Source organism: Myotis davidii, unplaced genomic scaffold, assembly GCF_000327345.1.
Source record: "Myotis davidii unplaced genomic scaffold, ASM32734v1 scaffold115, whole genome shotgun sequence".
Taxonomy (NCBI): domain Eukaryota; kingdom Metazoa; phylum Chordata; class Mammalia; order Chiroptera; family Vespertilionidae; genus Myotis; species Myotis davidii.
The window spans coordinates 3,812,077-3,825,572 of NW_006291010.1; the positions used below are offsets into that span (position 1 = coordinate 3,812,077).

Sequence of the window (13,496 nt, forward strand, 5' to 3'; positions counted from 1 at the left end):
GGGGGGAACGCGGGAGACGGGGCCAGTTGCTGGCAGCCAGGGAAGATGGCTCTGATCACAGGCCAGGCCTAGGGACCATACCTGCATGCACCCGGCCACTAGTAATAATATAAACTGAGCCACCTTAAAATGGAGTCTGAGCTGCCATCCATGGGAACGGCCTTGTACATCTTATGCCTCAAACTTTGAAATGTTAAAACAAAGCAAAACAACCTTTGGACAGAGCCTAAAGCAACACTGTGTCCTGAACAATTATTTGCAAAGATAAGAAAGCAGATATGACTACCAGACTGAAAATTTTAAACATTCTTTAGAATTAGCATCACTATATCAGCTTATCTGCACCTATAGAAATGCCTTCTTTCACTGATGTAATTGTTCCCCTTTCCTTTTCCCTCAAATACCCCTTGCCTTTGCCTCCTAATCTTAATATTGTGTTTCTGCCTGAATCAGAGCTTCCTGAATAGCTATTCATATATATAATTCATATATATATAATTCATATATATATATTGATTTCAGAGAGGAAGGGAGAGAGAGAGATATAGAAACATCAATGATATGAAACTACAGCAGGAGAGGAGGGTTGAGGAGGGTAAAAGATAAACCGTAAGACTTGTATGCATGCATATAAGCATAACCAATGGACCCAAGACACTGGGGGAGGGAGGAAAGCATGTGTCAGGGGGTAGGGGAGGCCTGGGGGGAGGTCAATGGGGAAAAAAGGAGATATATGTACTACTATGTGTAATACTTTAAACAATAAAATTTAATTTAATTTAAAAAAAGACAGAGAGAGAATCATTGATGGGTTGCCTCCTGTATGGCTCCTACTAGGGATTGAGCCCACAACCCAGGTATGTGCCCTGACTGCGAATCAAACCATGACCTCCTAGTTCATAGGTTGATGCTCAACCACTGAGCCATACCAGCCAGGCGCTATTATTTTTTATCTCAAATAAATGCTGTTGCCTCTCACTTTGGCCTTTTATATTTAGGTCAACAGGTAAATCAGGTGATAAAGCACATTTCTTTTCTGTAAAGCTTCACTGAAAGTTACCACTTTATTATTCTTTTATGACTTGAATAGAATCCTATATAATAAATGCCTAATATACAAATTGTCCCCTCAGGGGTCATTCAACCAGGAGTTCGACTGGGAGCCTGGGAGTTCAACTGCTCGCTATGACATACGCTGACCACCAGGGGACAATGTGGAACATGGCGGGTGTCGGCAACACAGTGCTGGCAGCGGGCAATAGTGGAGGCATGCTGACCCCCATGGGCCCTGACAAGAGTGGGAACATGGCAGGATGGTGGAGCAGGTGACCGGGCAGCTTCAGGCCAAGGTGGGGTGCCAGGTGGGGCTGTGGGGCTGGGGGTGCGAGCTGGGGCCCCATCTCCACAGGCCACCCAGAGGGACTCCACCCATGCACCAATCATGCATCAGACCTCTAGTCATTATATAAAAGTGAATGAGGGAGAGAATGTTTACAAAGACAATTCTCTGTTTGAAGATAAGCACCATAGGATAATGACAATGCATTTTTTCACTGCTTCATCCCTAACACTTAGCACATTGCCTGGCATACCATATGTGTGCACCAAGCCCTTGTAGAATGAATGAGTGTCCATGATCACACTTACAAGTATATATTTATAATGCTTGAAAACACACTGCTTCCCATATATCTGAAACTATTTACCAAGACATACATTACCGTGTCTGATAATTATGAGATCACTAAACCTAATTTTACCCTAGCAACTACTCAAGAAAATCAAATCTAAAAGATGCTGCAAGACTACAAATAAACAAAAAATGGAAACAGCTCACTAAAATGCAATTATCTAGGAACAAAAAAAAAAAACACAACCCACATAAATCTGGGTGAAAAGTTAATCAAGTAAATACATTTCTTAGGAGTCGTAATGACTACTCAATCTAGTTCAGACATCTTGTGGGTTTAGGTGGGAATTTAAGCCACGGTAACATAAGAAGCCAACTGAACAGATACCATCTAGTCTGTGTGCAATTCTCTAGAGAACTCCCAGTAGCTAGAACTCGGTCTCAAAGAGAACCAGCAAAGCTCCATCCTCACAGAGCTTGTAAAGAAGGCTCTCTGACCTAATTCTCTCTCATCTAGGTCTCAGCTCTCATTTCTTCAGACATCTTTCCTCACTTACCAAATGCCTTGGTGAAAAACCGCAATCCCGACGAACTTACACTGGATATAAACAAAGTTGTGTAATTCTAAAACCTAAAGAGCCCACAGGTATATAGACTCTCCTTTACAAACTGAGAAAACTGATGCCAGAGAGGTAAGGTGACCAGGCCCAAACCATCCAGTCACTGACATGTTTGGACTAGAATGCAGGTCTGCAGTCCCAGCTCCAGGTTCTTTCACTACATCTCCATGGAAAAAAGTTTCAATTTATCTCAGAAAGTTTCTGTGGCCCTAACGGTTCATCTCTCCCCCTTCATAGCAAAATTGCTTAATTCTAGACTTGTTGTTATTTTAATTCCACTATTCCAGTGATGGCGAACCTTTTGAGCTCGGCGTGTCAGCATTTTGAAAAACCCTAATTTAACTCTGGTGCCATGTCACATATAGAAATTTTTTGATATTTGCAACCATAGTAAAACAAAGATTTATATTTTTGATATTTATTTTATATATTTAAATGCCATTTAACAAAGAAAAATCAACCAAAAAAATGACTTCGCGTGTCACCTCTGACACGCGTGTCATAGGTTCGCCATCACTGCACTATTCTGAGGCAGGCTACTAAGACGCTAGGAAAATTCCTTTCGGAAGTGGAATGAGGGAAACTGAGGTGAAATAAGGCCAAAAATTTGATCAATTTACAGACACCTGGTGAATCACAAGGTCTTATCTTCCCTACCCAAGGACACTTAGGAGCAAATGGTTACACATCCCAGATCACGTGGAGGCAGACCCGCCTCCCTCCCAGTCCCTCTTCAATGACATTCTCTAAAGATGGAACTCACCAGATAATGACCCTGACCCTTCTATACACTCATGTTGATAAATCAACAAATTGAAGGACAACTCATGAATATGCTGTTAAGGCCCTCCCTCGAGACCTCCCATAGGATTCCCACAATAGAGGGGAGACAGAAGCCTCAAGACAAAGGACCCAGTGTGGGCTCTCCCTCGAGTATGCCCAAGCCTTTTCTTGTGCATGGATTTTTTTTTTATTTTCTTTTTCCTAAACTCTAAGGGTTCCCTCAAGACTTGAAACCAGGGGAGCAGCAGGCAGCAGAGCCTGTCCCAGGCTAACCCCCTGAACCTGTCTCCAAGATCCCCCTTTTTCTCTAACTTCCCAGTGAGCTAAAAGCAGCCCTGCCCTAACTCACTTCTGTCACTTTGACTTTCACTTCTCAGTGAGTTCATGGAGCCTAGTGTGGCTCACTTCTTTCTTATAAAGTCTCTAGAGCAGTGGTTCTCAGCCTTCCTAATGCCGCGACCTTTTAATACAGTTCCTCATGTTGTGGTGACCCCCAATTTCATTGTTACAAATTGAACATAATTAAAGCATAGTGATTAATCACAAAAAAATATGTAATTATATATGTATTTTCCGATGGTGTTAGGCGACCCCTGTGAAAGGGTCATTCGAACCCCAAAGGAGTCACAACCCAGAGGTTGAGAACCGCTGCTCTAGTGAGCCAAAGCAGCCCAACTTCCTTTACCCTAAGGCCTTCCTTTGTTTCACTGTCCCCAGCTTTAATATATGCACTCTCAAAATCACCTGGACACATGTTGTGAAATCTTTTCTTCACAAAGTCAAGAACCCACACACTCCAGGCCAGCCCAAGGCAGACCTGGTCTGGCCTAGACCCCATTGGGTAACACGTCCACTTTACTATTCCATCTGCCTCCCAAACCTACAGCCAGAACATCCATGTTTCAACAGCACTGTTCTAAATCCTCTCTACCTGCTGACCTGAGTCCCGAGCTCTTTTTGACAACTCTGGCTTTAACTTTTTGTTGCCTTTTTACATGCTTAGAATATTAGAATGTTAGAGCTGGAGGGAAAACTACAAAGCAGCTTTTCCCAAACTGTGTTTCATAGAACAGCAATTTGAGGAGGTAATTTTGCACAGAGAACAGTGAAAGGCTCTAATCCTATGATTAACTAAGTTTGGGAAATACTCCATATCAGTTCTCTAAGAGGTTCACAGGGCACATCAGCTTTTTATTTTTATTGTTTTAATCCTCATCCAAAGATATTTCTTTCCATTGAATTTTTTAGAAAGGGGGTGGGGGACAGAGAAACCTCTATGTGAGAGAGACACATCAATTGGTTGCCTGCCATTCAAACCCTGACCAGGGCCGGGGATTAAGCCGGTATGTGCCCTTGACCTGGAATTGAACCAAGGACACTTTGGTTCGTGGGCCAATGTTCTAACCACTGAGAAAACCAGCTAGGGCCACATCCGCTTTTTAGAGACAAAGACAAGCCCTAGTAGTAAAACAGGAATTTATTTTACTCTGTTTAGTCTTTCATCTTTTCACACCTATTAAATTCCCTTAAACTGGTTTAGGAAGACTGTACCTAGCCCAGCTCCCTTCTTCTACAAATCAAAACTGAATCTGCATTTGAATCACTTACCAAGATCCTGTTTTATTTGGGAGTCAGAGCCAGAGCTCCAATCCTGCTCTGAGTCCCAGACCAGGGCTGACACGCTAAGTATTATTTCTCCTCTGCTAGACCCAATGCTTTCTGGTCTTCAGCACACCCAATATGCAACTCTGTGCCCCGAGATGGACTACAAATGTCCACACAGTGTATGCTTAAGGGGAAGGGAAGAAGAGTGGATGCTTGGCTTTATTATTTCAGCTTGATCTTACATCCAATCAGGACATAGGACTATGCTGGGTTTCCTCTGTTGCACAACATCTGTGTAACACTAAACACTGGGCATAGGCATGCAAAGCCACCCCAAGGATCTTTCTCAGAGGTTCCAGGGGACAGGCCCAGAGCAATGTGTCCGGGAGGTGATTTGAGGGTGAGGCTGTTCAGAGTTGGGCCACAGTCTTTAGGCCAAAGGGTTGGGTGAACCAGGACCCCTCCAAAGATTTGATGGTACATGCCAAACTGCCCTTCCATCCTGTCCATGCTTCCTTTTCATGTTCTCCAAGTTTTCCCCGGATGACTCTAGAGATCCCGTTATGCTAAGAATCAGTCTCCTTTGCATTTTTTCCTGGGAAGTAGGGAGGGGGGAGAGCTAGGAAGAGGTAACACAAAGGAGCTTTAAGATAGTGGGAAACGTGGTTTGCACAAAGGGCCAATGTTTGCACAAGCTGCTGTCTTTCTGTTTGGGCATTTCCAGAATAATTGTGAAGTGAATGGACAATGAGGGTGAGAATTAAAAGATGGAGGTCAGATAGTTTCACTGATGAGTGGTAGCCCATACTCTTCTAAACAGCTCCTTTATCCAACGAAACAGGCCTGCTCACAGTTCCTAAGCATGTGCATTCCTACTAGCTTGCTTTTCTTCATATTTTATATTATTTCCTTTTCCCCTACCACACAGGACTCCCTTTCCCTGCCCTCCCTGCAACACAATTCTGACCCACTCTTCAAGGTACAGCTTGGATCTTCACCCTCCCAAGGTTACTCCAACTGTTTTCACCCTTCTCTAAGCTCCCAGCCTTTGTTAATCACTCATGTACTTATGGCTTCCTAACATCTCTAAGCTTATGCTCCTACATTATTTTATTTTCTGTGCCATTATGTCTTCTTTCTCCAAATAAAATCTGAACCCCTCAAGCATAGGAATCGTTTGGAACACTTGTGCAAAATAAAAGTTGTTCAATAAATATCTGTTAATTAGGTAAAACATGAAATGAGTGTAACTAGAGAACATAGGTCATAAACTCATGTCCTCAAGGGCCAGGGCAATGAATAAAACAGGTGTAATGCCTCAGGGAGTGGGAGAACTGGTGGTAAACTGGAGCAACACTGTCCTGAATAAGGAAGAAGTCGCTGCTCCCCGCAGGTGACTACACAATGTGGAAATTCTGGCCCCATGTTGCCAGATGATCTGACTTTTTAAAGCAGAAACCCAGATTATTATGTAAAATATCTGAGATTTTAAGTATTGGCAATGAACTTTACATTTTTTAATATAAGGTGTCAGCCAAAAATAACATTATCTAACATTATCTGGCCCTCAAGCTGGCTGTTTGAAAGTTAAATCACTTTTTTTTTTCATACAAACTATATGCACGATTGACAGTATTCTATCCCCAAATCTGGACAATAATAAACAAAACTAAGACATGACATCAGAATATTTGATTTTTTGTTTTGTTTACTTTACATTTTGAATTATGATGATGTGTAGAAACAGTTTAATTAAAGAGCAATGACAATGGCTGTGGGGATTATAGAGAATCTGCATGGGATTCATGGATCCACCCAAGGATTTCATAGGCTGATCAGGTTGTTTCTTTTACTTTATTTTATTTTTTACAACATATTTTTATTGATTTCAGAGAGTAAGGGAGAGGGAGAGAGAGGTAGAAACAGAAATGATGAGAGAGAATCATTGGTCAGTTGCCTCCTGGCCCCTACTGGGGATCGAGCCTGTAACCCAGGGATTCCAGCCAGGTGCCCTTGACTGAAATCGAACCTGGGATCCTTCAGTCCACAGGCCAATGTTCTATCTACTGAGCTAAACCTGCTAGGGTGTACTTGTTTCTTTTAAAAATCCCCTTTCCTTCAAAATACACAGATTTCCTTTTCCTTGATTTGAATGTAGTCTTCTTGTCAGAGGTATTTATAACAACTTGGGAATAAAAAAAGAAATGGAGAATGAAGACTCATTTTTTCTGAGATTATTCATTTGGTTTGTGTTAGAAGAAAAGATCAAAGGGAAATATGTCGCGGAGAATATAAGTATGAAAGAAAGTCCAAGCTGTCTCCCTCATCCCACAAGGATACGAGAAGTGGGCTACTTCTAGCTGGGTATTATAATAATAGATGATCAATTCTGTGTAAAGGGTCACTTGCCTTTCTCTTTGAGGTTGACATATGTTTTAAACACTTGGTGGTACCCACAGGGGCTGTGGACATGCATGGCCCTACAATCCATGCCGAAGTGGAAGCTGACAGTTCTCCCACCAACTGAAAACCAAAGCAACATCCAGAGCACTGACCCTTGCAAAGAAGAAGGGAATTCATAAGTGTGATCCAACTGTTTCAGAGAGCGTGGTTCACTCCTTTGTGTACCCTTATTGAGAACAAATCCTCTTTCCTTGGGGTTGAATTTGATTTCTGGAAAAGCCAAAGTTCCTTTAGATAAGAGGTATATAATGAAGCTGAGGACTGTATTTTTTTTCATAAACAAGGTGAACTGATGGTGACGTGCACCTCATGAAATGGCTTGGAATGAAATTTCTGAAAAAGGTTTATACATGTTCTGAGTACTAGCAATGGCATTATAATTAGATTAAGTTCAGAGGAAGATAATACTTGGAAGAACAGCCACCCTGCTAAAAAGCCCCTAGCCCAGCCGGTGTTGCTCAGTGGTTGAGCATCAACCTATGAACCAGTAGGGCAGGGTTCGATTCCTGGTCAGGCCACGTGTCCAGGTTGCGGGCTTGATCCCCAGTAAGGGGTGTGCAGGAGGCAGCCAATCAATGATTCTCTCTCATCATTGATATTTCTCCTTCTCTCTCTTTCTCTCTCCCTCCCTCCCTCTCCCTCACCCTCTCTCTTCCTCTTTGAAATCAATAAAAATGTATTTTAAAAAATAAAATAAATTAAAAAATAAAAATCCCTTATATTTCCCTTCACAGGGTAGTGTAGCAGATTGGAAAGACTATGAGATTGAAATAAAAGACTGGGTTGGAATCCCTTCTTAGCTGTTCACCAACTGTATAAGTTTTGCAAAAATACTTAATGTCTCAAGTATTTTTTTTTTTTAAATATATTTTATTGATTTCTTACAGAGAGGAAGGGAGAGAGATAGAGAGTCAGAAACATCGATGAGAGAGAAACATCGATCAGCTGCCTCCTGCACACCTCCCACTGGGGATGTGCCCGCAACCCAGTTACATGCCCTTGACCGGAATCGAACCTGGGACCTTTCAGTCCGCAGGCCGATGCTCTATCCACTGAGCCAAACCGGTTTTGGCTCAAGTATTTTTTTTAAATGAAAGTTTCTTTAAGGGTAAGAATAGAGGGTGAGAACAGGAATTATTGCATTTGTTTACTAGTTTTCCTCAGGATAGAACTAACACAAAGTAGATGTGCAGTAAGTAGTCATTGAAGGAATGAAGAAGAATTCTAATGTCAACTGTTTTCAAATAAATTACAATTAAACAGAGTATTGATTTAAGCTATTAAATTAACAAGTTTTTAAAAATCGGTTACAATATTTTAAGCTGGAAAGAGTATAGCACAATTGGCATTCTCTCACATTGTCATTAACCATATAACTAAGAGAATAACTTGGAAATGAGAACCTGCAATATATTTATACTCTGATCTAATAGTTCTAGTTTTGAGGAAAAATCTTAAACACACACAAACATTATATATATACAAATATGTTCACTGTGACGTCATTTATAATAGCAAGTACCTAAATCAGAGGTTCTCAACCTGTGGGTCGCGAACAATGAAAATACATCCTGCATATCAGATATTTGCATTACGATTCATAACAGTAGCAACATTACAGTTATGAAGTAGCAACGAAAATAATTTTATGGTTGGGGGTCACCACAACTTGAGGAGCTGTATTAAAGGGTCGCGGCAATAGTCTCAGTTTCTGGTAGTAGGGGAATATCTGCATTAAAATGGCACATGCTCCATTACAAACAGAAGGGAACACGTAAGCAGTAAAAATGTGGTCCATCCTCCTGGTAGAGTGCACCAGGTAGTTTTAGGAGCTGGGTTCACAGTGGTGAAGCCCACAGACATGCTCCCTCCCAGGGCATGTGCCAGAGCTTCCAGCTTGGCAGGGGAGACAGAATTACTTCAGGAAACAAATTACTTGGAGTAATTAAACAAACAGACAATTATGAATGGCAGCATGTTCTATGGAGGGAAAGAACAGGGTGGAGTGAGAGAGGAAAATAGAGGTGAGAGGGAAACCAGACTGGGTGGTTACAACAAGAGGTCATATTCTCCAGCCACAGACCCAACCCCTTTGACAAACATGCAAGGAGCTTCTGACTCAAGTAAGGCGCCATGGCTGCCAACAACTGCAGTGCTTCTGTCAAGCTTTCAACAAGGAACGACTTTCGGAGGCAGAGCATGTGGGGCACAGCAAGGAAAGACTGACTTAAGTTTTTGTTTCAGACCAAAAGCTACTAAAACCAAACAATCAAATGACATATTTGGCCACCAAAATATAAATGCCACTGTTCCTGTTGGGGGTTTATAACAGAATACTTTTTTTTTTTTTGGTATTTTCATTTTATTTATTTTTTTTTTAAATTTTATTTTTTATTACAAAGGGTATTACATATGTGTCCATTTTTTTCCCCGCCCTAGACAGTCCCCTAGCCTCCCCTATTCCCCAGTGTCTTATGTCCATTGGTTATGCTTATATGCATGCATACAAGTCCTTTGGTTGATACTTTTAATAAGAAGTTTAAAGCTTAATTTGCCAAGTAGTGCTAATTCTTGAAATACCAGTATCATACAATGGTTGTGGGCTTTCAAATCTTCCTATTAGCTTACTTAAAGTTACCACAATTAAAATGGTGAAATACATTTTAACAATACAAGACTGGGATTAGCTCCACCCACCAATCAATTATGTAAAGATCTCCTTCAAATTTTTATTTTCTACTGGTCAGAAACTCAGTAGTCCCCTGGATGGGCCATGTTCTCCCACCTCACAAATTTTGCACCTGCTGTTTTCTCTTCCTGGAATGCCCCTCCTTTGCTGCCTGTCTGTTGTGTTTCTTTTTGTCTTTTCGGTCAGCTCAGCCAGCACTTCCTCTGGGTCCCTCCCTGGGCCTGAGTTACCCAGCCTCACAGAGGCTTCCTGGGCTGAGCTCCCATGCTGCCTGCTATGAACCATAAACTGCAGCACTCAGCAAGATTTGTTGAAATTGTCTACTCCTTGTATTTTCCAAACTAGAATATGAGTACCTCAAGGTCTCTGCAGGGTCTGGCACATTCCAGGTGACCAATACATGCCTGCTGAAAACACATTGGTATTTTAGAGAATGAATGATGCATGATTTTCCTCCATGAACAGAAACAGGAAGAGATGTAACAGAAGACAACATTATACATTTACTTAAGTCTCCCTTCAATGTTCACAAAATGACCCTAAGTACACTTGGTTCTTCCACATGATCATAAAACCACAGGAACCGATCTTTATTGCAACAACTTCAAGGATCATTGGTGTTATAGAACTTAAAAATGCTAACCATGGTTGCCTGCCACTTCCTAAAACCTAAAATTGGGAAAAAATGGGGTTGGGTGGGGAGGGAGAGATTGGCATCTACACTAATAAAAGAGAAACATGCAAATTGGTGTCACTCCGCTATGCCCACCAGCCAACCAGAGCAAGTATGCAAATTAACCCAACAAAGATGGCAGTTAATTTGCATATGCAGGCATGGAGCAAAGACTAAAGACAGTGTAGAAGGAAGCCAAGTGCTGCAGAAGGGAGGGAAGCGGCAGAGATGGGAGCGGAGCCAAGGCAGCAGAGATGGGAGTGGAGTGGAGGCAGTGGAGACTCGGTAGGCTTCGCTCCCTTCTCTGCTATGCTGCGGCCGCAGGAAGCCCTATTCTTGCAGGAATCTTCCTGCAACAGGCCTCTAGTAAAGACATAAAGACATCCCAAATGGAAGTCCAACTTTTTAAGCAGTTAAAAGTCTATAATTTTCTGAAATATGTACTTTTGTGCAATAAAGAAATCATGCTAATGTTTTGAGTAATTGAAAATCACTTCTAAACAGTTTCCTCCTGTAGACATAACCAATTAACAATGTTTTTTATTTTCATCTAAGAAACATCTTCACTTAAGTTGTTCTTCACTTCAATTAAGTTGCAGAATTATGCAATTTTAATGGGCTCTATGAAGAAATGAGACTGACAAGTTATTGGCTTTGTTCAGTAGGAGCTTCTATGGCTGCTAAGACCCGAATCTGGCACCTGGAGTGTCCTGTAAAATAGTGGCCCACTGTCCCTGAGGAAAGTATAGCAGTGCATTTCAGTGGTACACTGCTAACTATAGAATTAAAAGCATCATGGAGCAAGTTTAATATTCATTGATGTGAACCTCATTTTGAAGCATGCAGGAAAAGCTACTTAGACTCTTAAGAATCCAGATTTTATTTTATTTTATTGTTAATCCTCACTCAAGGATATTTTCCCATTGTTTTTTAGGGAGGGTGGAAGAGAGAGGGAGAAACATTGATCTGCTCAATTATGAATTTATGATTTCTTGCTGCACCCTGTTTTCATACACAATAATTTAGCGACTAAATAACCCTAGTTTCATCCCATCCCATTCTTTGCTGATCAGTGCTTCACTCTAATAGTAGACGACATTGAAGACTGGAAGTTGAACTTGGCTTATAATTTAGCCATAGGAAGAGAGTCTGCTTTTGATTTTCGGGCAGAAGCCTGCAACCAAGGAACGTGCCCTTGACAGGAATCAAACCTGGGACCCTCCCTTTGAGGCTTTGACCAGGTCCTGGGGACAGCAGAGCCCTGGGTTCCGGCAGGGGAGACCCTCTAGGCCTCTCACTGCAGGGGCTCACAGGCAGATTCATCCCTGTGTCTGTGCTGCAGCCCTGTCTCCCGCTCCACTGGGGGCCCCTGGGCAGTGACAGTGCAGGGGGCACACCAGGGCAGGCTGCTTGGTGGAAAGGGCAGGCTACGTGGCTCGGGGACGCCTCCCCTGGCTGAGCCCCCAGCTGCAGGATGATGCAGGGCACTCTCCAGCCTCACCCTTACCTCCCAGGCTTTCCCCCTCATGAGTCCAGCCTGGGGCTCGCCTTCCTGGAGCACCTGGATTGACAAGAGCCAGCTACTGGGTTGTCATGCCCATATTCTAGATGTCAAAACTGAGGCTCAGAGAGGGGGAGCAGAGGTCCCTAGCCTCAGCCCACCTCCCCCTCAACTTAGCCCACCTCACAGTGGGGCTACCCCAGCTGCTGCCTGGTTACCATGGTGTTGGAGGAGGAGGAGTTTTCTGAGAATCCAAAATTACACACCAGCTGACCCCTCCTTCCTCTCTCCAGCTTCAAAGCCTTCTTTTGTGCAGGTAAGCGGGGACGGGAGGGAGGCAGGGGGGCCTCTCCCTGGCCAGGCAACTGGGAGCAAAGGTCAAGGAGGCAGAGGGTCCAGATAGTGGGTTCTGGGACCCCAACCTCACCCAGCAGATTTCCTGGCCTGGGCTCCACGCTCTCCCACAGTTCCCAGACCAGGCAGGCTGTTTCCTGCCTCCCTGCCTTCGCACATGCGGTTCCTTCCACCCCGAATGCCGTTCCTCATCCTTCAAATCCCAGCTCAGCTTTAACTCCACTGGAGAACCTTCCCTGAGTCACTGGGGGCTCCCCCTGTATCCTGCACCTACCCAGTCACAGCTGTTTTCTTGATGATGCTCTTACGGGGCTGTGAGGCCTTGAGGATGCTAGCTTTGCCTTTGTACCCCAGCGCCTGAGCCAGACAAGTGCTCAGTAAAGCCGGAAGGAAAGGAAGCAGGGAGGGAGGGAAGGAGCAAAGAAACACCTCCTATAGGGTTGGAGAGGATCTGGACCATGAACACCTGGCACAGGGCTGGGCATGGAACAAAGCCCACTCCCCTCCTGCCACCTCCACTTGAGCCAGGGCTCTAGCACCTTCTGCCTCATGTGGTTGGGAGCTGGCTGAGGGATGTCTCCATACCCGCAGGCCTGTGTCTGTTGCCCATTTGGATGCAAGGTAATAACACCAGGAGGCAGATGTGCACTTGACTTCACAAGGAGCTAGTGTGTTTGGGAGAAAGGCCTCCATAACTTGCAAGGGCCTGAGGGCTGACCTTGAGCAGGGGTTTTCACACTGAGTACTTTCTGCAAACAAAGCCTTACCTGGCAGCCATTATATAAAACAGATGGAAACTAAGCTGCTTGAGGCGAAATGGTGAGTGTTGAAGGAGACTGGGAGACAGGACTCCTGTAGCTCTGGGTCCCAGGGAGCTGGGGGCTGGGGTTGGTCCTGGTAGTGGGATGGGGCAGCCAGGAGAGAGGGACAGCCCTGTGGAGAGCCCAGTGGCTGATAGTTACTGGTACAGAAGGGCTTCAGTATTTTCAGAACTGCGTGTCCATGCCAGTGTGGCTGAGCCAACGAACTCATTTTTCACAGCAAGAAGTCAGTCTATACAAACAAAAATGAAAATATGTCCTTGGGAAAAATCATAATGACTTCAGCCTTTAATGGTCTCACAGTTTCTTTTTTTTAATCTTGAAGGGATATTTTAGGGGACGTATCTCTTGTCTATA

General features: G+C 43.5%; 1 protein-coding gene across 4 annotated transcripts in view; it reads right to left on the reverse strand.

Moving 5' to 3' along the window:
* NCEH1 (neutral cholesterol ester hydrolase 1) overlaps positions 1-13,496 on the reverse strand; it is a 62,264-nt gene that overhangs the window by 35,077 nt on the left and 13,691 nt on the right. Inside the window, exon 1 of one of the 4 annotated variants that reach the window (XM_015564178.1) lies at positions 10,031-10,090. The exons of the other annotated variants lie outside the window; for them this stretch is intronic. Within the exon in view, the coding sequence (XP_015419664.1) occupies positions 10,031-10,075 (45 nt within the window). The 5' untranslated portion in view covers positions 10,076-10,090. Of the gene's footprint in view, positions 1-10,030; positions 10,091-13,496 lie in introns of those variants that run through there. 4 annotated transcript variants of the gene reach the window in all.